The sequence below is a fragment of the Cervus elaphus genome, chromosome 17, assembly GCF_910594005.1.
Source record: "Cervus elaphus chromosome 17, mCerEla1.1, whole genome shotgun sequence".
Lineage (NCBI taxonomy): Eukaryota > Metazoa > Chordata > Mammalia > Artiodactyla > Cervidae > Cervus > Cervus elaphus.
Genome location: NC_057831.1, coordinates 63,071,788 through 63,097,647, shown reverse-complemented (window position 1 = coordinate 63,097,647; position 25,860 = coordinate 63,071,788). Strand labels below are relative to the sequence as shown.

The window sequence follows — 25,860 nt, the reverse complement described above, 5'->3', positions numbered from 1 at the left end:
GAAATCCACTCTCAACAAGTAAATGACAGTGACAAATAACATTTTTTGAGTAATCTCTATTATCCACATACTGTTCAAAGCAGTCCCCTTGTGTTCATCCATTTGATCTTTAAAACAACTCAATAGACTAAAAAGTCTTATCACCTTTTGATAGAGGAAGAAAGCAAGGCAAGAAGTGATAAGTCTTATTCACTACTGTATTCTTAACGTCAGATACAGTGTCTGACATCAAAATTTATTCACAAATATTTCAATGAATGTATTAACAACAAACAGGTGAATCATGTGGCAATTTAGCTTTCCTAGGGCCAGAATTGCATATTCATAATCAGGTCACTGTCTCACTAGTCATTTTGTGGGACGATTATCAGATTATGTTTTTCAAACATTTTGACACATGAGAAACTCCAGAGATTCTTGCTAAACATTCTAATTCATTTGGTCTGGGTAGAAGCCCATGTCTTTGCATTTTAAGTAGATACTCCAAACATTTTATTCTAATGTTCAAATATTCATTTTATTCTAATACTTGGTTACATTTTGAAAAAAATTGCTGTGAAATATCAGTCTATAGTCATTACAACTAGATATGAGATTAATGAATAATGGTTATAGCTCAGCTAGTCAAAAGGAGTGCTTCCCAGGTGGCACCAGTGGTAAAGAATTTGCCTGCCAATGTAGGAGACCTAAGAGACATAGGTTCGATCCCTGAGTTGGGAAGAGCCCCTGGAGGAGGGCATGGCAACCCACTCCAGTATTCTTGCCTAGAGAATCCCATGGACAGAGGAGGCTGGTGGGCTGCAGTCCATACGGTCGCAAAAAGTTGGCCTTGACTAAAGCGACTTAACATGCACATCAAAGGAAGGAGAAGGGGTATGATGATTTCAATGATAATATTAGGAAATCATCAGCTTCAAGGAAATCAGTCTACTCTTCCTATTTTTATACATAATGCAGGGCTTCTCATCTTTTGGTACTATTGACAATTTGAATGCAATAATTCTTTGCTGTGGGATGGCTCTCTTTTGCATTTTACAATGTGTAGTAGCAACTCTGGACTCTGCTCACTTGAGGTCAGTAACTCACTCCGCCCTTCAAGCTGTGACAACTGAAGATGTCTCCAGACACTGATACATGTCTTATGAGGTAAAACTGCCTGGGTTTGGGAACCATGGCCTTAACGGAAGACAGAGAGTTTTATCTAGACTTTTCTCTATGGCAGCTCTGGCCTTCTAATTTAGACTTGTGTCAAACACCTAATCTGTTTCTCCACAAGGCTCCTCTAAGACACGCTATGGTTGGTTTGATGAGAACCGCTTTCCTTCTTGGCTTTTTTCAGAGCTCACACTGTGTGCCATCCCCCACTCCCACCACACACGCACACACATCCACACACACAACTGATTCAGTAAATCAGATGAGACAGACTGTCAGGGTCAAGACATGGCTGATATACAAAATCAAGTTCTGGAGGGCACAGATCCCTCTAACATAGTTTACAGGGAAATATAATTAACTATGACAGCAGAATAGGATCCATTTCCCAGAAGACAAATGTTACAAAAAGGAAAAGAAAAATCAAAGGAAGAGACATAGAAATAAAAAGTCACATGACATTGTTTGAAAGAAAGTATTTAAATAAATTTGAAATATTTCAGCCCTGAATTGGCAAAAATGTGTATTTCAGAAAATACAGAAAATTTCCCAGTTTGGAAATTACTCCAGTCCTTTATCTTTTACAACAATAAACAATGTATAGTAGCCTAAGGATATATCCTTCACCTTTCCTCTCCATTAATTTTTTGTAATGGCTCTCAGCATCTTTCAGTTATTCATTAGAACAATAAGAGTAAAATTTTTGATGGGAGAACTTTCAACGACTGTTGTATAAATAAATGCAATATCATATTGTCAACTCGATATCATATCGATTTTATGCAGAAAACTTACCTAATCTTTGAAAAATGCAAAGAGTACCTAGACAAGTATTTGTTTTTCACCACATACTTTGAATAAATTCATTCCTATGTTCACTGGCTAACCAGAGCAGTGAATGAGTGTGTGCACCCAATGAAGCAGTTAAACAGCTATGCAAAGTGCATTCTTTTTTTTTTTTTTTTCGCAAAGTGCATTCTTAATTGGCCAGAAAAACAACAACTACTACCCAGATTCCTATTGAAATCAACTTTTAACTAAATTCATTTCAAAATTTATTATAATGAAACTTTATTGTTATTCAAATTATTTAATATGAGCTACCTTCACTAATGTGCTTTGATGAAAGAGAATAATGCTTAGTAATTGGGTAGTAGGAGAAAACTAAGGAAGTCAACACCTATTTTCAGAGAAGACTAAAGAGATGGAGAACCAAAGAGAGAGGAGAAAAGCCTTTGTATTTCACCATCTGTTATTCTGGGCAAGAAAACATCTGTAACCTTGTTACCCCATCCAGTTCCTTTAAGTGATTTCAGAAGCTAGGGTAGCAACAGCGACTCATGCACAAACATTGTTACTTCTACCTTGAACTGTTAGCTGGGGAGACAAATACTCTAAGGTGACCCCATGGTAAATTGCAGTTCACCCCTGAATCCGGTCAGCTCCAGGTAGCTGTGAGATGATTAAGGACGCAGCCACAGGCCCCAGCCCCACGGTCTGGGGGAAGCAGCGATCCAGGAGGGCACAGAGGAGGAAGATGGCTGGGCAGAGCGAGCCGGCTTCCACCGCCGCCGCTGCCAGCCTGTACAGTTGTTCAGGCAGCCAGAGGCTTTCTAGTTGCCATGGCAACTGTTGGGCTCCGCTGCAAACTCAAAGCAGAGCCTCTGAAGTTGGGTACCACACACTGGAGCCCAGCAAACGCCAAGGGGGGAGCAAGGGTTACACATGTCGGTCTACAGCCCCCAGGACTGAAATAATCTCTCTAAGGTCGGATTTTTGTTTACGTTTTTGTACAATGAGATCATTTTGCCTGGCACTGTTCATTAGTATGTTTGGCGCCCAGAGCGAGGAGACTGCAAATCCTTTCACTTGTAACGGCAACGGAAAGGGGGTGGGTAGGAAGCGTGATGACCAGGAATGCACCCAGCTGGCTCATTCACTCATCCAGCTATATATTTCAACATCTCCCGAGAACATATTTGTGTGGGGCATTATGCCAAGTGCTGGGTCTGCAAAGAAATAAGACACCTCCCCTCTCAAAGTCACAACAGTAATTACCAACATTAGCAGAGCCTTCGCGAGCCTGGGGAAAACCAATTAGGCATGGCAAAGCTCCCCACGGATCCCTCTTGGAAGTCAGATTCAGAATCCAAACGCGGACGAGGAAGGAGACTCCCGAAACGGAGTCGGTCAGGAGGGAAGGCTAGGGGACAAGAAGGAAGCCGCCTTTCCCTAGGGAGGGAAATCTGTCAGAGCCACTCAACCTTTTCTCTGAGGCTGCCAGGGAGAAGAGGTTTGTTTTTCTTTTAGGAAGAAAAGAGCCCTTTTCCCTACTGGGCTCGGTTTCTAGTAGGGGAAGCTCCGCCTCCTAGGGCTGTTGATTGGCCCAACTTTTTTTCAGCTAATTTTTACCAGCATCCTCTCGGTCTGATTGGCTCGCTTTGCTCAATTCCGCCGGGAGCCGCATCCTACCTGGTCGCGAGGTGTACAGCCTCTCCACCTTCTCCTTTCTGCACTCACCAGTCTGCAGCTGAGGTGGGAGGAAAAGTCCTGGCTGGAGAACTAGGAAGAAAAAGCGATCCCCATGGGTTCTTGGAAAGCTCTTCTCTTCTCCCCTTTTCTTCTGTGGAATCAAAGGAGAGGCGTGAGGTTGATGTTCCTGTTACTGACCGTGCATCTGGGAAACTGGTGAGTAAATTCAAGGACTTCAAACTATTCTTTGCTATCTACCCCACTCCCTTCTCGTTTCTCTTTAGATATCATTCTGGGTTAAATAATTTGCATTTCCCCGGGCACATTTGGGATATTTTTCCATCAGTTTATTTTTTTATCAGATCTACTCATTTTCTGATAGAATGAAATGAGCCTATGTGTGAAGCACCGAAATTAGCTCAGTTGGTTTTGACTTGAAGCGCAGTGGAAACCAGTAAAGACTCAGTTACTGAAACTAGGAAGGGGAGTAGAAATGATTTTGTAACTGCAGTTAGTGAATGAATGCCACTTTTGAACTTTCTGAATAATTCTGCATTTTAAAGACAAAGTTATTTTAGAAACTTGTTACACAGCATGGTATGCATGATGCTTTTCTATACACTGATATTGCTTTTCCCCTTATCCTTTCTTTTTTGCTATTCAAAAAAAATAAGCAAAGTTTTAGTCAAGGAGGATCGTAAATATGGCTAAAAAATCCATCAGGGTTGCAAGTCTGTTATATTTCTTAGAAATTAATTGTGTATAATTTATTGAGTCAGTTTTGAATGATTTTTATTTTAACTGGCTGTGTACAAGTAAATGAAAGTGTTATGTTGATGTGAATGTCCTGGATGCGTGTGTGTGTGTGTGTGTGTGTGTGTGTGTGTGTGTGTGTGTGTGTGTGTATGCATGTGTATGACAAAAAGGGATGAGTGAGATAGGGGAACAGTGTTTAGAACTCGAGTAAAACGTGATCACTATAGAGATAGAAACATGCCTTTATAACTACTAGCATCATTGCTAAAATTTATTATGATGATGATTATTTTTAGCATATAGCTAGAGTGAATTTTTTGCCACTACTGGCCTATAGAACAACTGTATTTTCTCTCCAAAAATAGAGAATAAAGTATGCTAAGTAATATGAGTCTTGCCAGAATATGTTTGACACTGTTTTAAATATTACAGTTTTAGTTTATTTGCCCCTTTCCCTCAGAAACTTAAATGCTCTGTAAGGGTACAAACACACTACGTAATTAACTTCTTATACTGAAGTGTGTCATGATGGTTTATTTCTTTGAATATATTATAAAATTATGAAATATAACTTGGTAGGCCATGTATCACTGCTTTCCTGCATCTTCATAATATTGCAAACGAATCTGTGTCCTCATAGGTAAAAACAGATTCCCTGGTGGTTTTCTGGAATAACAACCTGTATGCTCCTCATCACTCTGAATGCAAGTTCCTTTTGCAACCTAATAGACAAGCTGCTTACTACAGGGCATGCTGTCTTTCTAAAGAGATGTTTGGTTTTAAATAATACATTTTCTTCTTGAAGATATTTGCATTATCAAGGTTCCAGAACTCTCTTTCAAGCTGCTCAGAGTTAGAGTTTTGTGGTGGTGTAGACAGAGATGGACTCTGGCAGTCTGGAGACATGATTCTGTGTGTCAAGAGTCCTTAATCTCTCTGAGCACAGTTTCTTCATTTAGCAAATGGAGGAGAGTAGTAGATCATTTATGATTTCTTCAAGTTTTCATATACAATATGTTCAAGGTTTGAAGTGAAACAAAATAACTCAGTAGTTGTGTCATTGGCTTTTCTTAGTAGTTTTCAAGAGGGAAATTTTAATTGGGGATATTATGTACTTTTTTTTGCCATTATGGGTAAGTGAGAGAGAGATAAATGTGTTAACAGCTTAAGTAGATGAATTATTTTATCATAGTACCAAAGAGAATATGAATTTTTCTGGCAAGTGAATAAATACATAGTGAAAAAATAAAGCTATATGTTGCTGTTGTAATTAGCTCTTAGGGTCTCAGTGATGAGAATGTATGTATTCACTTTTCAAGGTAGCTACAGTTGTGATGAACTTTTCATCCTTTTAATATTTAGTTGAAGCTAATTGATGTAGATACGTACAAACCACTTATATTCATATTTTCTTCTTCCTTTCTCCTTCTGTGAGAGACCTTCCTAAAACTAACCACAGATGGTTCTTTCTAAGAATTTTGATGTCTGATGCCAGTTTCTAAATTAAATCTTCAAAGTCACCTATTTTGGAATTTACCAAATTGGAAGTCATTATTTTTTTGTATCTCATCAGAGACAGTAGCTTGTTTCCTCATTAGTTTTCATCAAGAGTGTAAAGAAGAGACAGTTTATTGATTTTTATATTGCTGAACTATGAAAACCTATCCTGTTGTTGTAGCTAAAACCTGAAGTCACAGTTCCTGTGTTTCATTCTCAGTGAGGCTCCATGGCATCTTGGCAAGTTGGTTAAAATTTCTCAAGCTTGAGCTGTCTTATTTGTAATGTTGAAAACAATCTCATTTTGATCAGACTTTGGAAAAGAGTTGAAACAGTGGTGTGAGATGTTGGCTGTTCTGGACTAAGTTACAGTGAGCTTTGACTAAGAAGTGATATTCTGACAGAGCTCAAGGAAGGGAACTCATCTTTATTTTTAGAAACAATTCATTAAATCAATAATCCTACAGTATAGCAGTCATGTGCCTAAATGACAATATTCAAGTATAATTGCTTTTAAAATATATTATTTTCAAAGAATTTTAGTAATATATTTTGTGGAGATGATAATACATGGTTTTTCTTTAGACACTTAGATTTTTGGCTTCATTCTCTAATAAAATGTGGGTGCAAACTTTCAGACACAATGACTAATGATGTTCTATAATAATTAAATATTCAAAGAAGAAATGAGAGACAAAATTATTTTGATGCTAAAATGCAAATGCATAATTAATAAATCCCATGTTTATAGAGTCTTTTAGGTATACTCTTCTTCCCTTTTATCCCATTATGTACTATGAGACACATTTTTGGTAAAGCAACAAAAGGAAATGTCTGATTTTTCATTTAAAAATGAAAGAGACAAGTCTGGTGTTTTATATTTATATACAGGTGATTAAGATTTATCTAAGAAAATAATAATGATGGTGGGGTCCCAAACAAGAGGAAGCAAAGCAGGGTGGAAAACTGGAAAAAAAAATGGCTCTTGAGATATTACTAAAATATGGTGAAATGACTGCCACAGACCTCTGGAGATTAATTCACATATATGCATGCTACCGACTGAGAACCCTGGACCTGATCATTAGATATAACTTCTAGTTTCAGCTACACCCCTTCCCACTAGGGTGATTTCAGGCAAATCTTTGAGGCAGAGTCCTCATTTGTGAAAAGCAGAAATGACATCTACCTTTCGAACTTGTTTCAAGACCAAGAGAGAAAATTTGTGCAAAGTAATGTCACCTAAATTTTTAACTGAAGTGACATAACAGATATTCTCAGAATCACAGTAAGTCTAGAATTATTTATTCTAGTTAAAGTCAAGCTCAGTACACTCCTTGAATTCTTGTGCATTATTATTAAATATCTTACAATGAACTGAACTATAAAACTACTTTTCACATTATTAAATCTCTTTTGAATTAGAGATATCGTCGAGCCATCAGAAGCTTCCCTGATGGCTGAGATGGTAAAGAATCCACCTGCACTTCGGGAGATTGGGTTGGGAAGATCTCCTGGAGAATGGATTGGCTATCCACTCCAATATTGTTACCTGGAGAATTCCACAGACTCCTGACGAGCTACAGTTCTTGGGATCACAAAAAGTCGGACGCTACTGAGTGACTAACACTTTCACACTTTAAGTTTTGAATTATGAGAAAGATCAGTCTTTCATTCAACAAATATTTACTGAATGCCGGCTATGCTCTACACAGCACAACTTGCTGGGTGTACAGTGGTGAATAAACTAGACATGAGTACTAACCAGATGGACAGTACTTGTATTTTACATGAGTACTCTGTTATACTCACTGCTAAGGCTGGGATTTATGATATTACTCAAAGGGAAACATCCTGTAGTCAAAATAATGAAATACATCTTAACTCCAAAGATAAACAGAGGAGTCTAAATTTTTAAGGTTACAGGGTGCTAATAGAAAATAATACAGTCAAGGCAAGAAAATTAGAACACCGTGAGATTACTCATCGACAATACCAGAACACCATGGGGGAAATGTCTCCAAAATAAAGACACATGTTCAACCTAGAATGTTATACTTAGTGGAACTACCATCAGGCATGAAAGGAAAATAAAGGTTAGATACTGTTATTCTCCCAATTTTGCAGATGGAAAAATCAGGACACATCAATTTCTAGGAACTCACTAAAGATGCCAGGCATCTCAGGGGTGAACAATCCTCCTGCAATGCTGGAGACACAGGATGGATCCTGGGTCTGAAAGATCCCCTGAAGGAGGAAATGGCAACCCACTCCGGTATTCTTGCTTGGGAAATCCCATGGACAGAGAATCCTAGCTAACTACAGTCCATGGGTTCACAAAAGAGTTTGACACAACTACATAGCTAAGTTCAGTTCAGTTCAGTTCAGTTCAGTTCAGTCGCTTAGTCATCTCCGAGTTTTTGCAACCCCATGGACTGTAGCACGCCCTGCATCACCAATTCCCGGAGCTTGCTCAAACACATGTCCATCGAATCGGTGATGCCATCCAACCGTCTCATCCTCTGTCATCCTCTTCTCCTGCTGCCTTCAATCTTTCCCAGCATCAGAGTCTTTTCCAATGAGTCAGTTCTTTGCATCAGGTGGACAAAGTATTGGAGTTTCAGCCTCAGCATCAGTCCTTCCAATGAACACCCAGTACTGATTTCCTTTAGGATGGACTGGTTTGATCTCCTTACAGTCTAAGGGACTCTCAAGCATCTTCTTGACACTTGAGTTCAAAAGCATAGTTCAAAAGCATCAATTCTTTAGTGCTCAGCTTTCTTTATGGTCCAGCTCTTACATCCATATGTGACTACTGGAAAAACCATAGCTCTGACTAGACAGATCTTTGTTGGAAAAATAATGTTTCTGCTTTTTAATATGCTGTCTAAGTTGGTCATAGCTTTTTCCAAGGAAAAGCTTGTTTCTAAAGAACAAAGGTCTTTTAATTTCATGGCTGCAGTAACCATTTGCAGTGATTTTGGAGCCCCCAAAAATAATACAGAGTAGGCACTAAATAATACATAGAAACAAAGTGAAAGTCGCTCAGTCGTGTCCGACTCTTTGCGGCCCCATGGACTGTATAGTCCATGGAATTCTTCAAACCAGGATACTGAAGTGGGTAGCCTATCCCATCTCCAGGGGGTCTTCCCAATGAAGATCCCAGGGACGAACCCAGGTCTCCCCATTGCAGGCGGATTCTTTACCAACTGAGCTCTCAGGGAAGCCCAACATAATACACAGTAGAGCAGCTAAATAAACAACAACAAAGATCATCTTGCTGATAATGCTGAATCCATGACTCAGATCCATGTGCTCTCTGCATGGAACCTGCATTTGTAATCACCTTTCCTCTAAGATTACAAATGCCATGTAGATCAAAGCCATTAACATAACTGTGGATGAGGAAAGCAAGGGAGGGAGGGAAAGGATGAGGAAGGGAAAGTAGAGAAAAAGAGAGGAGCAGAGAGGAGAGAAGAGGGGAGGAGATACTTGAGTGCATTTGAGAGAAGCACAGAAGGTACATTATCCGCTGTGGCCCTGACGCATAATCTAGAATATTATGTGCGGTGCTGGAGTAATTATTTTAGGGAAAAAACTTCAAGAAACTGGACTTCTTGATCTAGAAAAAAGCCCCACTGGATAAAAGCAAGAATTTGGAATTCAGGAAACTTGTATTGAGGCATCTTATATTCTTAAGGATGCCAGAGAAAATCATGCTTGAATTTACTATGTATAGATGTTATAAACAATCCATAACTAAGTAGTGAAAGCTATGTGAAGACAGATTTTCATCCATACAAAAGTCTTCTAACAAGGTAATGGATGCCTTATCACTAGACTTTTAACAGAAACTTGTTAGACGGAGATGAAATCTATGGTTTTCTTCCATTTTTAAATAGCTCAAGATCTAATTCTCTCTGTACTAAAATAGTTTAGCCAACTGAAGCCCCATGTTTCAGGAAGGAGTCTTAGCTATTAATTCAGTAAGTGGTTATTAAACATTAGCATTCATTCAACAAATATTTATTCAGTGCCTACTATGGAAGGCACTTTGGTCATTGAATGTGTTTCATTAAAATGGCAATGCTTCCCTTACAGCTCAGTTGATAAAGAATCCGCTTGCAATGCAGGAGACCCTGGTTCCATTCCTGGGTGGGGAAGATCCGCTGGACAAGGGATAGGCTACCCACTCCAGTTTTCTTGGGCTTCCCTGTGGCTCAGCTGGTAAAGAATCTGCCCGCAATGCGGGAGACCTGGGTTCGATCCCTGGGTAGGGAAGATCCCCTGGAAAAGGGAAGGGCTACCCATTCCAGTATTCTGGCCTGGAGAATTCCATGGACTGTATAGTCCAGGGGGTCACAAAGAGTCAGACACGACTGAGTGACTTTCACTTTCTAACATCCTGTTAAAATCTATATAATTTAGTTAAATAACAAATTTCTGAACTGTAGAGATCTTTTTCTCCTAAATACAATCCATTTGGAGATTTAACATTTCTTCTTACTTTTAGACAAATATTTTGAGTAACACAGGGATATAGAAAGTTAACATAGACCCTGAACTTCAACCTGTAGGTGGATGGGCATATCAGAAGGCTTATGATTAGAAAATAGTAGGTTTAATATAAAATTTTAACACTGTTATGATCAGGGAATGATTCAGTTCGCTACATAACTATAAGACTATTAGAATCAAGGGTTCTGGAAAAGAAGTTAATCTTTGGGTATGTTACTAGGACCATGATCCGTGCTTGCAGAATTTGAGAACTGCTTTAATAAAGGCATGCCATTCACCTCTCAGTCATCCTAGATGTGTGTAACAGAATAATTTTCCAACACATGTAGTGGAGGGCTTTGAGCAAGAATTACTTTTCTACTAAAGAGCCATATTGACTGAAACAAGGTAGTCCTATTGGTTAGATTAAACTTAAGTTCTAATCAGACGGCTGTGTTCTATAAACTGATTTCTTACTCTGTGCAGGTTACTTATGCGTGTACATTTGTTCCTGTCATTTCCTTAGTAACAATTCTTTCTGAAAGCCTTCAGATTGTCATAACTGTAGTTGACTAGAGTGTTTTGTTGTTTCTGTTCTACTCATTTGTATTCTCTCCTTTTTCAAGTGAAAGTCCTGAGAGGATACTTACGTCAGTGAAAATATTTTACCTCTTATTTACGCTCTCAAGACTTAGGAAAAAGTATAACTTTTTGCATTCAGAAGAACAAATTCCCATTTCTTCTTCCATTTAAAGATCTTTTCATATCTTTTATAATTTAATAACCTCAATATTATGCCTCAATTTTGCAAAAATTTTAGCAGCCTTATATAATTTATCTGAGCATCAAAGGCTTAGAGAATGTGAATGTCATGAAGAGTTATATTGTTTCTAAGTCTAATTTATATTGTGTTGTGTTCTATGAATATAAAGTAAAATAATGAAAAATTTGGTGTTCATTTTAATATACTTTCAATCCAGCAGTAATTTTTTAATAGACTGAAGAAAATTATGGTTTATTTCCCTTCCTCCAAAAAATATTCACTTGGAAACAGGCTCAAAAAACATTTATAATCTCTGTGTATTCACCACCCCCCTAAATATCATTCTTTGGAATCATGGTTCCCAATTTTATAAACTCTGTTTCAAGAAAAAAGAATTGGTGTGTCAAACAAAGCAAATAAAAAATCCAAAAACTTGCACAGAACATTGTTTTATTATTTATTAGTGATTTTTGGATCAATCACTAAACCATTAGAATTTCATAACTGTGAGCAAAGATGTTAAGAAAAAGTAAGCTGCTTTTTTTGTAATTTTCTCTTTTTGTTCTGTTTCTTAATATATGTCACTATACTAATTAATTTTTAAAAATATATTCTGATATGAGTCTTTTCCTTTTCTTATTAACTATTATGACTCTACATTCCTATATCTAGCCTAATCAGATCAAACTGTGTTCTACTAGATTTAGGAATTTGTCATACTCCTTTTTGAAATTAAGAATGAAGCACTGTGTGCCCAAGCAATCTCTATGGTCATTAATTTCTTAATGTAATTTGAAGTATTCTATATATTCTACTTTATGAAGAAAGTCACATAAAGTTCACAGTGGATGAAGTTATCATATTTTATTTTTTCTTCTAGACTAATATTCCACATCTCAAATTGTAGAATCATTAATATTTAATCCAATTTCTATTCTATTCTGTGGACATAAAATATTTTAAGGTTTTTACCACAAATAATTAGAATTTATTTTTCTTTATCTTCTTAAATAATTGAAATAATCTCTTAGTGATATACATCTATGCTGCTGCTGCTGCTGAGTCGCTTCAGTCATGTCCGACTCTGTGCGACCCCATAGACGGCAGCTCACCAGGCTCCTCTGTCCCTGGGATTCTGCAGGCAAGAACACTGAAGTGGGTTGCCATTTCCTTCTCCTCTATGTTGTTGAAGTACATGGAAAAAATAAAACATTTTTCCCTAGTGTCATAATGTTTTTGATCATGTAATGTTAATAATAATAGAATAATACTTATTACATTTCTACTGCTCAAAATTACTTAGCCACTTGAAGCCTATACCTCCAGATTTTTCTGTAAGTTTAAACAAGTATGTGTATACACATCTGTGTGTACATTTTTATACAAATGAAATCTAACATTTGTTTTTGTCACACAGCTAATATCAAAGGTATTTTTCTAGATTTACATATATACTTACTTGTTGTTCAGTCGCCCAGTCATATCTAAATTTTTGCAGCCCCATGGATTGCAGCACACCAAGCCTCCCTGTCCCTCACCATCTCCCAAAATTTGCCCAAGTTCATGTCCATTGCATTGGTGATTCCATCCAGCCATCTCATCTTCTGATACCGTCTTCTCCGTCTGTCCTGAATCTTTCACAGCATCAGGAACTTTTCCGGTGGGTCAGGTGTTTGCATCAAATGACCAAAATACTGGAATTTCATCTTTAGCATCATTCCTTCCAATGAGTATCAAGGTTGATTTCCCTTAAGATTGACTGATTTGATCTCCTTGCTGTCAAAGGGACTCTCAAGAGTCTTCTCCAGCACCATAATTCAAAGGCATCAATTTTTCATTGCTCTGCCTTCCTACTGTCCAGCTTTCACAATCATGACATGATTGTGACCACTGGGAAGACCATAGCCTTGACTACAGTCTTTGTCAGCAGAGTAATGTCTCTGCTTTTCAACACACTGTCTAGGTTTATGATAGCTTTCCTGCCAAGAAGAAAATGTCTTCTGATTTCCTGGCTGCAGTCACCATTCACAATGATTTTAGAGCCCAGGAAGAGGAAATCTATCACTATTTCCACCTTTTCCCCCTCTATTTGCCATGAAGTAATGGGGCCAGATGCTGTGATCTTAGTTTTTTTAGTATTTAGTTTTAAGCCAGCTGTTTTGTTCTCCTCCTTTACCCTCATCAAGAGTTTCTCTTCACTCTTTATGGACTAACTGAATAAATTATGATACTTCTGTAATATAGAATACCACATCATCATTAAAAGAAGGGACTAAGTATCTCTGTTCAGTTCAGTTGCTCAGTCATGTCCCAACGTTTTGTGACCCCATGGACCACAGCACGCCAGGCTTCCCTGTCCAGCACCAACTCCCGGAGCTTGCTCAGACTCATGTCCATCAAGTTGGTGATGCCATCCATCTCATCCTTTGTCATCCCCTTCTCCTCCTGCCTTCAATCTTTCCCAGCATCAGAGTCTTTTCCAGTTAGTCAGTTCTTTGCATCAGGTGGCCAAAGTGTTGGAGTTTCAGCTTCACCATCAGTCCTTCCAATGACTATTCAAGACTGATTTATTTTAGGATTGACTGGTTTGATCTCTTTCAGTCCAAGAAACTCTCAAGAGTCTTCTCCAACACCACAGTTCAAAAGCATCAATTTTTTGGTGCTCAGCTTTCTTTACGGTCCAACTCTCCCATCCATACATGACCACTGGAAAAACCATAGCGTTGACTAGACAGACCTTTGTTGGCAGAGTGATGTCTCTGCTTTGTAAGGTGCTGTGTAGGTTGGTCATAGCTTTTCTTCCGAGGAGCACGGGTTTTTATTGCTGTGTCCATACACACATATGTGCTTGTGTGGGCGTTGTCACTTCAGTCATGTTCAACTCTGTGCAACCCTGGGCACTATGGTCTGCACAGGCTCCTCTGTCCATGGGATTCTCATGTCTTCACTTCATTGCTTCATCAGTGTTTCCAAGTTACCCAACTTGTTCTGTTAGAGTAACTTATTCTATTTACAGCATCATCAACTCAATAGACATGAGTTTGAGGAAACTCCAGGAGATAGTGAAGGATGGGGAAGCCTGGTGAGCTTCTGTCCACGAGGTCACAAAGAGTCAAACATGACTGAGTGGCTGAACACAAATGGTTATAAAAATGCCATTTATCCATATAATTGCTAGTACTGAACATGCTAGTACCAAAACTTTTAATATTTTGCCAGTGTGATGGCTAAAATTTTATGTCATATTTTAAACTTATTTTTAAACATATTTTAAACTTATTTTTAAACATATTTTAAACTTATTTTCCATTGCTACCAGTAAATGTTAGCATAATTTCATATGTTTATTAGTCTTCTCTTCCCTCTGAAATTCCTGTGCAAGTTATGTTGTAAATATCTTTGTTTTTATCCTTTGTCTCTAGTTTTTGTCTGAATTCTAATGTCCTCCACAATTTATTTTTCCTTTTTTGTCAGTTTTTTCCTTTCCTGATTTGACAACATGTTGTGTAGAAAGAATGCCTTACCCCAAAAAGTTAAAAAATAAATATTTTTGATATTTTCTTTAATTGTTTTATACTTTATTATATTTTGGGCTTTAGTATGCATGCTGAGTCTCTTTAGTTGCTTCTGACTCTTTGTGACCCCATGGACTATAGCCCTCCACACCCCTCTGTCCATGAGATTTCCCAGGCAAGAATACTGGAATGGGTTGCCATTTCCTTCTCCAGGGATCTTCCAGATCCAGGGATCTAACCACATCTCTTGTTTCTCCTGCATTGGCAGGTGGGTTCTTTACCACTAGCCCCACCTGGGTATATTAGTAATTTATTGTGTAAGTAGTAATTTATTTTTTCTAAATGTTTTAATAGGCATTTACTGAATTATTCATGCTCTCATTTCTAAGCTGACTAGTCATATTTATCATATATTGAATTTTTGGACACTTGGTATTTCACTTTGAATGTTTGATTTCATTCTCACTGATTTTTTATGTATTACACAATATGCTTTGATTACAGTAACTTTACTCTGTTTTTCTCTTTATTCTGGCAAGGCAAATTTCATCTCACAATCTATTTAAAAAATTTTTTTTGTTATCCTCATACTGAGGATTAATTACAGTATAATGATTTTAACATTTTATATAGGAACTGTGGATTTTAATTGAAACTTTCTTTTTGTTAATTTATTTTTAATTGAAGGATAATGCTTTACAACATTGGTTTAGTTTCTGTGATACATCAAAAAATTTTTAAAATATAGATTTCTTAGATTTATAAACTAGTTTGAGAATTATATATTAATATGACTGTTTTATAGCCAAAATATTTACTTTGCCTTTATTTTTTCTATTCTTATATTCTTCAATTAGTTTTTTAGTTTCCTCACATAAGATGTACACCTTGCCTGCTATATTTTTTGTAACTGTTTTTTAGATTGTATCGTCATTGTTTTTTCTGAAGTTTATGATAGATTAGTACTAGGATGAGAAAGCTACAGTGTTTTTAAAATTAATTTTATATTAGGTAAAAATTACAATAATGTATGCACGTCAAGAAGCAACAGTTAGAACTGGACATGAAACCACAGACTATTTCCAAATCAGGAAAGGAGTATGTCAAGGTTGTATATTGTCACCCTGCTTATTTAACTTATATGCAGAGTACATCATGTGAAATGCTGGCCTGAATGAAGCCTAAGCTGGAATCAAGATTTCTGGAAGAAATGTCAATAACCTCAGATATGCAGATGATACCCTTATGGCAGAAAGTGAAGGAGAACTAAAGAGCCTCTTGATGAAAGTGAAAGAGGAGAGTGAAAAGGTTGGCTTAAAACTCAACATTCAGAAAACTAAGATCATGGCATCCAGTCCCATCACTTCGTGGCAAATAGAGGGGGAAACAGTGGAAACAGTGACAGACTTTACTTTGGGGGGCTCCAAAATCAGTGCAGATGGTGACTGCAGACATGAAATTAAAAGATGCTTGCTCCTTGGAAGAAAAGCTATGACCAACCTAGACAGCATATTAAAAAGCAGAGACATTGCTTTACCAACAAAGGTCCGTCTAGTCAAGGGTATGGTTTTTCCAGGGGTCATGTATGGATGTGAGAGTTGGACTATAAAGAAAGCTGAGTGCCAAAGAATTGATGCTTTTGAACTGTGGTGTTAGAGAAGTGTCCCTTGGACTGCAAGGAGATCCAACCAGTCCATCCTAAAGGAAATCAGTCCTGAATATTCATTGGAAGGACTAATGCTAGACCTGAAACTCCAATACTTTGGACACCTGATGCAAAGAACCGACTCATTGGAAAAGACCCTGATGCTGGGAAAGATTGAAGGTGGGAGGAGAAGGGGACAACAAAGGATGAGATGGGTGAATGGCATCACCGACATGATAGACATGAGTTTGAGCAAGCTCTGGGAGTTGGTGATGAACTGGGAAGCCTGGCGTGCTGCAGTCCATGGGATCGGAAAGTGTTGGACATGACTGAGCGACTGAACTGAACAATAATGAATTCTCTGATTAAGGCCAATATTTACAGTTCTTACTTGTTTATTTTCTTTATTCACTATAATTTTACCTATGAACATCTATATGATTTCTAATATTCTTTACATTATTATTCATTTATTTAGTGAATTTTCTTTTATTGTGCACACTATATGTCAGGCTCAGCAACAATGTTATCATATTGAAAAGCTTAGCCCCGGCTTTCAAGGAGTTTATAGAGTGCCATAAACAAATAAAGTAGTTGAATAAGATGCAGTGTGATTAATTTATGGTACAGTTAAGCACTGAATAGACTGGAAGCACAGAGTGGAAAACATTTACTTAGTACTCTAGGGATGCTTCCCTTCTCCCTCCTCAGATTTCCAAAGCATTTCTCTCTAGTGCCTTAAGTGATGGGTCCCAAATTCTTTTGTGCTGATAAGATAATCACAAAATTGAGTGGACTATCATTTCACCTCTGAAGATTCAAATCTGTAACACTGTTATCTATCACTCTTACTTATTTTGCTTCCCTACCAACATTTATGAACAATGAAAATGATTCAGCATCACTACCCTAAAAAGAACTCTATACTAAAGAAATAAGTGGTGGGACTATAACGGCAAAAAGAAGAAAAAGAATTAAATTTTTAAAATTTTATTTTCTCTGATTTTTAAATCTAAAATCAGCACCTATAAATACTCTTTAAAAGTTAGCTCCTATAGGCTTTGACTTTAAGATATAGTCTACTTAGAAGCATTAAACATTATATTTCTTCCCTGGAATGTGTCAGTTGACTTATGGAAATGTATCTGATGTTTACAAAAAAACACTAATTTGTCATGAGCAACAGTTCACTGACGAGGCCTGGTTTTTGAGTTTCATCTGCCCTGTCTCAGCAGATTAATGGAAGGGTTTTCCCAGGTGTCAGAACAAGGACACCTGCATTGAAGTAAACTTTATATGAACTATATGTATATAGTTATGAACTATATATGAAATATATATATATATACACATATATATATATATATACAGGGTGGTCATACAATTTATAATTCAAATTAGGTTTTTTGTGAGTGAAAGAGGGTACTATTTATAATTATTCTAGGACAACAGGTGTAAATCAAGATTGTCCTGGGCAAATCTTGATGAATGTTTACCCTACTTATGGAAGATAGTTTATATTGATTGATAGACTTGTTTTATATATATATATATTTTTTTCTAGCTGTAGAGATGAATTATTTCATGATTATATGCATTAGGTTATCTTGTCTATACTTAACCTATCTCTTAGTTATCATAAGTTTAAACTTTTACTTATCGTATTAAGAAGAGTAATATACTCATTAAAGTATTTTTACATCAAATAATTTAGTATATATTTATTATAATCAGACTTGTAAATGTATTAAAATAGCTTCAATTCAGTTCAGTTCAGTTCAGCTGCTCAGTCATGTCCAACTCTTTGCGACCCCATGAATCGCAGCATACCAGGCCTCCCTGTCCCTCACCAGCTCTCGGAGTTTATTCAAACTCATGTCCATTGAGTCAGTGATGCCATCCAGCCATCTCATCCTCTGTCGTCCCCTTCTCCTCCTGCCCCCAAGCCCTCCCAGCATCAGGGTCTTTTCCAATGAGTCAGCTCTTTGCATGAGATGGCCAAAGTACTGGAGTTTCAGCTTCAGCATCAGTCCTTCCAATGCACACCCAGGACTGACCTCCTTCAGGATGGACTGGTTGGCTTAGACGCTGTAGGCGTATAATAACTCTACTGAAACATGCTCTTGCTGTTTAAGGTGTGAGCTGCTGCACGTAGCGCTGTGACAGGATCTCTGCATGTTATGGTTTTCTGTATTGTTTGAATGTGCTGAGCTCTGCTTAGTCACTCAGCCGTGTCTGACTCTGAGACCCCACGGGCTGTAGCCTCCCAGGCTCCTCTGTCCATGGGCTTCTCCAGGCAAGAATACTGGAGTGGGTTGCCACGCTCTCCTCCAGGGGATCTTCTCGACCCAGGGCCTGAACCTAGATCTCTCACATTGCAGGTGGACTTTTACTGTCTGAGCCACAAGGGAAACCCAGGAATACTGGAGTGCATTGCAGGCGGATTCTTTACCAGCTGAGAGACCACAGAAGCCCGATGGTTTGAAGAGTTATCTCCTTTAATAGAAAATAATGTCATCTAGGTGTTTCCCTGGTGGGTCAGTTGTAAAGAATCTGCCTGCCAATGTGGGAGACTCAGGTTCAATCCCTGGGTTGGGAAGATCCCCTGGAGGAGGAAATGGCAACCCACTCTGGTATTCTTGCCTTGAAAATCCCACGGACAGAGGACCGTGGTGGGCTACAGTCCATGGGGTACCAAAAAATTGGACACGACTTAGTGACTAAACAATAACAACGACAAGATCATTTAGATCAGGAATACAGTTTTATTTGTCTTTATGTTTTCTGTAGTTAACATATTTGTAGCACTTGTTATTTCCTCTATAAATGAATGAAAGCATTGGATTGAAGATTAAGCATACCTGTTAGGAAATCTTTTCATCAGAGTACGTGTGATTCCTTGAAATTATCATTCTAACTTCTCAGAGCTCAAGGCAGAGACTAAGCATCCCACACATGCACCTTCCAAATGCACGCTATTTGCCACAAGTGTTGCTGTGTTCTTATAAATTAGAGGACTCAAAACTCAACCTCACTGGATTGTTTAATAATGATGATACCATGGAAACTTCAAAGAGAAAATGAGCCTTCAAACTAATTCTTGTTTCAAATTCTGCCTCTATTGTTTAATATTGTGGGTCCTGGAAATTCTGTATATCTATTTTTTCTCATTTGTAAAATAGGAATAGTAATATTTATTTAATAAGATTACTCTGTATTAAATAACATAGCTTAATATGGAAGAAACCTTGCACACAGTTCTGAAAACATAACAGGAACTTAATGGCACATTATCGGCACTCAACAGTTGATAATAACAATGAAAACATCAATCATTAAAATAGACAAATTATAAAATTATGTACTGGGGAGTCTATGTATTTCCAGTAGTGATAAAATTATATTTATTCAAACTATTTAAAAGAAGTGCTTGAGAATTCCCAGGGAAATTTCCTAAGAAAATATTACTTGTTTCCCCCAAATGAATGTTCACTCAACGTACGTAAATGTTACAGATCTTCCAGCCTATGAAAGACAGTGAGGCATTGATATGCTATATAAACTATGTTTAACTTATTACAAGTGTTTTTTTATCCACAAAATAATACCAATATGATATTAAAGTCGTTAATATTCTGAAGGCAATTTAGAAAATGTAGAAGCAAACGTAGAATAATGGACTATTTAATATAATGAAATTTCCTTTCTGTTATTGCCAAAAATGAGGAAAGTTAGCTTTGTAATATCATTGAGGTAAATTTTCATATTACCTCTGAGCTTTCTGGAAAAATGGGAATATACATCAGTGTGAACGTGTACTTTTGGGATTACTAAGATTTTGTTGCCCTAAAAATTAGGGAAAGCTTTTATATTTTCTGGGAACATCCATTTGACTACAATCATATTGCAAAGAAAAATCAAGTTCTTATATGTGTATTGATCTTCTCTATCCATCAGATTTTTTTTTTTAATAAAACCAGGGTTTAAAGCTAGATGTATGCCCTAAAATTTTGGTTATTGACAATATTTCAGCAATTCTAATTTCATAAAATTTTACTGGAGGACACACCAGCAGGGATTCCTAATACTTCAGTATTTTTGAGTCCTTAGTTCATAAATGAATGTATCTATGTACATATATATACCTTTTATTGAGGGAAAATAAGAAATTATTTGAAGGAAATCATATAACTATATTTCAGTAGTATATACTTTTTAAGTTAAATACTGCAAAATAATTATGAATGAACACTTCATTAAAAACCTGTTAATATACCAGGAGTATAAAATTTGTACTCTGTGGTAATAAACTATCCCCCAAGTCTCAGTAGCTTACAAAAGGGATAAGATTACATACTCTAGTAATAAACTACTCCCAAATCTCAGTGACTTACGATTCTAAATGTTTATTTCTCGCTCAGGCTACGTGTCCGTTGTAGGTCAACTGTGGGTCAGTTCGGATGCCTTTACACTGATAGACAAGTCGTGGGGTAGTAACCTCTGAGCGTGACTGGATCTTTTCACAGAAGGACCAGAGAGATACGGTGAACGTGCGTTGACATTGGATCTTCTGCTTGGGAGTGGCACGTTACACGTTCCATTAGCCACAACAAACTACTGAGCCAAACTTGAGTTCAGTGGGTCAGGGATGTATAATTCTCTTTGAGAAAGGAGAACTCAGGTCACATGACCAAGCTAGAAGCCAGTGAAGTAAGTGAAAACTATAATTATCTGACAGGAAGAAGATGAGAAATATTGAGAAGACTACTGCGTCCCATTATCTGTTAATAACTATCAATATAATGACTGTGAAGATGAAATGAGGCACAAATATTTCAAAGGTTAAGTTTTTATGTACAATGTTAATTTATACTCTTTAAAAGGATAAAAAGGGTGAATGTTAACTAAACTTAACTGTGGCAGTCATCTGCTGTGTACATGGGTCAAATCATTGTGTTGTACACCTTAAATATAGATGATGTTGTAAGTCAATCATATATCAATAAAACTCGAAAAAATGATAAAAGAGTTAAGGACTGCATTAGCTAAGATGTTTAGGTCCACAGCAAAAGAGAGCTGAATGAATAGTGTAGAAATAACAACTAAAGCTATTATGATAAACTTCAATATCTATTGTGTGAGGCAAGCCCATCTCTGAAACATATGTAAATAAATAATGTATTATAGATTTACCTAATTTTACCAATATAAAAGTTTATATATATTTTTCACTGCAGACTAAGATTTACCAAAGGTGAGTATAAGTCTAGGATGATCTCGCCCAAATGATGATCGGGTAATTCATGGGTAATAAAGATGAATATTTTTTATCCTGGTAGCTCAACTTCCCTAGTAGCTCAGCTGGTAAAGAATCTGCCTGCAATGTGGGAGAGCTGGGTTTGATTCCTGGGTTGGGAAGATTCCCTGGAAAAGGGAACGACTACACACTCCAGTATTCTGGTCTGGAGAATTTCATGGACTATACCATGGACTGACAAAGAGTAGGACACAGCTGAGCGACTTTGACTTTTCAAAGATAAATATATTACAACTGAGGCTTCCCAGGTGGCACAGTGGTAAAGAATCTGCCTGCCAGTGCAGCAGATGCAAGAGATTTGGGCTCAATCCCTGGGTTGAGAATATCCCCTGGAGTAGAAAATGGGCACCCACTCCAGTATTTTTGCCTGGAAAATTCCATGGACAGAGGAATCATGCCATAAGGGTGGTGTCATCTGCATATCTGAGGTTATGGGCAGTCTTGATTACAGCTTGTGCCTCATCCAGTCCAGCATTTCTCATGATGTACTCTGCCTATAAGTTAAGTAAGCAGAATGACAATATGCAGCCTTGACAGACTCTTTTCCCGATTTGGAACCATCTGTTTTTCCATGTCCAGTTCTAACTGTTGCTTCTTTCCCTGCATACAGATTTCTCAGGAGGCAGGTCAGGTGGTCGGGTGTTCCCATCTCTTTCAGAATTTTCCACAGTTTGTTGTGATCCACACAGTCAAAGGCTTTGGCATAGTCAATAAAGCAGAAATAGATATTTTTCTGGAACTCTCTCACTTTTTCAATGATCCAGCAGATGTTGGCAATTTGATCTATGGTTCCTCTGCCTTTTCTAAATCCACCTTGAACATCTGGAAGTTCATGGTTCACATCCTGTTGAAGCCTGGCTTGTAATATTTTGAGCATTACTTTGCTAGCATGTGAGATGAGTGCAATTGTGCCATAGTTTGAGCATTCTTTGGCATTGTCTTTGTTTGGGACTGGAATGAAAACTGACCTTTTCCAGTCATGTGGACACTGCTGAGTTTTCCAAATTTGCTGGCATATTGATTGCAGCACTTTCACAGCATCATCTTAGGGTTTGAAATAGCTCAGCTGGAATTCCATCGCCTCCACTAGCTTTGTTCATAGTGATGCTTCCTAAGGCCCACTTTCCTTCACATTCCAGGGTGTCTGGCTCTGGTGAGTGATCATACCATCATGATTATCTGGGTCGTGAAGATCTTTTTTGTGTAGTTTTTCTGTGTATTCTTGTTACCTCTTCTTAATATCATCTGCTTCTGTTAGGTCCATACCATTTCTGTCCTTTATTGTGCCCATCTTGGCATGAAATGTTCCCTTGGTATCTCTAATTTTCTTGAAGAGATCTCTAGTCTTTCCCATTCTATTGTTTTCCTCTGTTTCATTGCATTGATCACTGAGAAGGGCTTTCTTATCTCTCCTTGCTATTCTTTGGAACTGTGCATTCAAATGGGTATTTCTTTCTTTTCTCCTTTGGCTTTTGCTTCTCTTCTTTTGCAGCTATTTGTAAGGTCTCCTCAGACAACCATTTTGCCTTTTTGCATTTCTTTTTCTTGGGGATGGTCTTGATCCCTGTCTCCTGTACAATGTCACAAACTTCCGTCCATAGTTCTTCATGCAGTCTGTCTATCAGATCTAATCCCTTGAATCTATTTGTCATTTCCACTGTATAATCATAAGGGTTGTCATTTCCACTGTATAATAGTAAGGGATTTGCTTTAGATCATACCAGAATGGTAGTGGTTTTCCCTATGTTCTTCAATTTAGGTCTGAATTTAGCAATAAGTAATTCAAGATCTGAGCCACAGTCAGCTCCTGGTCTTGTTTTTGCTGACTCTATAGAGCTTCTGCATGTTTGGCTGCAAAGAACATAATCAGTCCGATTTCAGTTGACCATTTGGTTATGTCCATGTGTAATCTTCTTTTCTGTTGTTGGAAGAGGGTGCTTGCTGTGACCAGATGTGTTTAATACTTCTTCCTTTTATTCTTTGAACTCTATTTTAGTCATCTTTCCTTGTCTTCTTTTTTATACTTGCATTTTAAATACACTTACTAGACTAATTAAAGTTATGACCAACCTAGACAGCATATTAAAAAGCAGAGACATCACTTTGTCAACAAAGGTCCATCTGGTCAAGGCTATGGTTTTTCCAGTGGTCATGTATGGATGTGAGAGTTGGACTGTGAAGAAAGCTGAGCACTGAAAAATTGATGCTTTTGAACTTTGGTGTTGGAGAACACTCTTGACAAGAGTCCCTTGGACTGCAAGAAGATCCAACCAGTCCATCCTAAAGGAGATCAGTCCTGGGTGTTCATTGGAAGGACTGATGCTGAAGCTGAAACTCCAGTACTTTGGCCACCTGATGCGAAGAGCTGATTCATTGGAAAAGACCCTGATGCTGGGAGGGATTGGGGGCAGGAGGAGAAGGGACGACAGAGGATGAGATGGCTGGATGGCATCACCGACTCAATGGACATGAGTTTGGGTGAACTCCGGGAGTTAGTGATGGACAGGGAGGCCTGGTGTGCTGCAGTTCATGGGGTCACAAAGAGTCGGACACGGCTGAGTGACAGAACTGAACTGAACTGAACTAGACTAATTATTGCAACTTTTCCTATATATATTCACCTTTTTAATTTTTATTTTAGTGTCTGGTTTCAAATCACTGCATATGACTCTGCAGATTGTGGTCTGCACAAATCTAGGGCCACTACTTACATTATCATCTGCATGACCTCTGCGTTGTAAATGACAGTGTGGGATGGCAAAATTTTATTTTATTATATTAATATTACATGATTATTCCTTGTATTGATATATTCATTTTTGGATGTTATTGAAACAGCACAGTTCATATGATGAAAGTATTAGGTATTAGGCTAACTTAGTATAAGATATTTCTAATGATTTTTTTTACCTCTTATTACTCCCATACACAATTATAACAACCTTAAACTATTTTTAAAAATCTTTCTTTGACTGAAATATCATACAAATTTTTCTTTGAATTCCTTAGTGTTGATAAAGCAGATGATGAAGATGATGAGGACTTAACAGTGAACAAAACTTGGGTCTTGGCACCGAAGATTCACGAAGGAGATATAACACAAATTCTTAACTCCTTGCTTCAAGGCTATGACAATAAACTTCGCCCAGATATAGGAGGTAAGTTTGAGTAATCATTCTGGGACTTTGGTGCCTATGAAAGCCACACTTACTGATGTTTCTTTAATCATATTTCATATTTCTTTTGATTTTCTGACAAATGTTATAAACTGCTAGGTTTGACAATTATTAGTTGGATTGGTACTGCTTCAAAAGATTCACAGTTTGATGTGGGAAGAAAGATATCTAAATATTTTTGATGTCATTATTTTACAACTGCTACAACAAAGGGTGCAATAGCAAAGTTTTGATAAAATAGCCATCAAAGTTTTGATGAAATGCTAAGAGATATTTCAAATGTAACTAAGAGTTCTAATTCTGTACAGTACTGCTGCACTGTCTTAGATAAAGTAGAATTATAAGCCTTGAGAGTATATTTAGTGTAAGTAATCCAACTTTGTTCTTCTTTGTCAAAATTCTTAGTCTCAGTTCTGTGCATTTTTGTATACATCTTATAACATGATTAACTTCTGTTTCTCCTGTGACAATTTAAAATTGTCACAATATGGAAATACAATAGACATTTTGCTATCTATTATGTCCTCAGCAGCCTTGCTAAATTTATCAACTTTATTTATTGAATGATGATTATTATAAATAATGACTACTTTGCCAGTAGTGTCCACTTTTCAAATAATGAATTCTTACTTCATTTTAAAAAATTTTGCTAGGGCTGTTTCTTCCTCCCTAATATTTAAAATGATTTCTGTGCATCTATTGAAACAATCATATTAATCATATTTTGCTCTTTATTCTACTTACCATTTGCTCTATAAATTTGACTGATTTCTAAAACATCAACCAAATTTGCATGCTTATAATAAATGTCGCTTGGTTGTGACATAGTAAGATATTTAAAATATCACTAGATTCAATTTGATAATATTTTGTTTTAGAATTTTATATATATGTTCAGGAAGAAAATTATTTTACTTAAAATAATTTTTTTTCAGTTATAAAGTCAAGATTATGCTAGCATCTACAAATGAGTTATGTTTTCCCATTTTTTCTCCACTGCAAGAGTTATTTAAAATGAATACTGTTTCTTTTAGAAATTTGAAAGGATTATTTGATAAAATTATGTT

General features: G+C 37.2%; 1 protein-coding gene across 1 annotated transcript in view; it reads left to right on the top strand.

The window, feature by feature from the left end:
* Nucleotides 1-3,491: 3,491 nt before the first annotated feature.
* The window catches only part of GABRG1 (gamma-aminobutyric acid type A receptor subunit gamma1), an 81,489-nt gene continuing 59,120 nt past the window's right edge, over nucleotides 3,492-25,860 (top strand). The window contains exons 1-2 of the mRNA XM_043871474.1: nucleotides 3,492-3,843; nucleotides 24,627-24,775. Of these exons, the coding sequence (XP_043727409.1) occupies nucleotides 3,740-3,843; nucleotides 24,627-24,775 (253 nt within the window). The 5' untranslated portion in view covers nucleotides 3,492-3,739. The remainder of the gene's footprint in view (nucleotides 3,844-24,626; nucleotides 24,776-25,860) is intronic.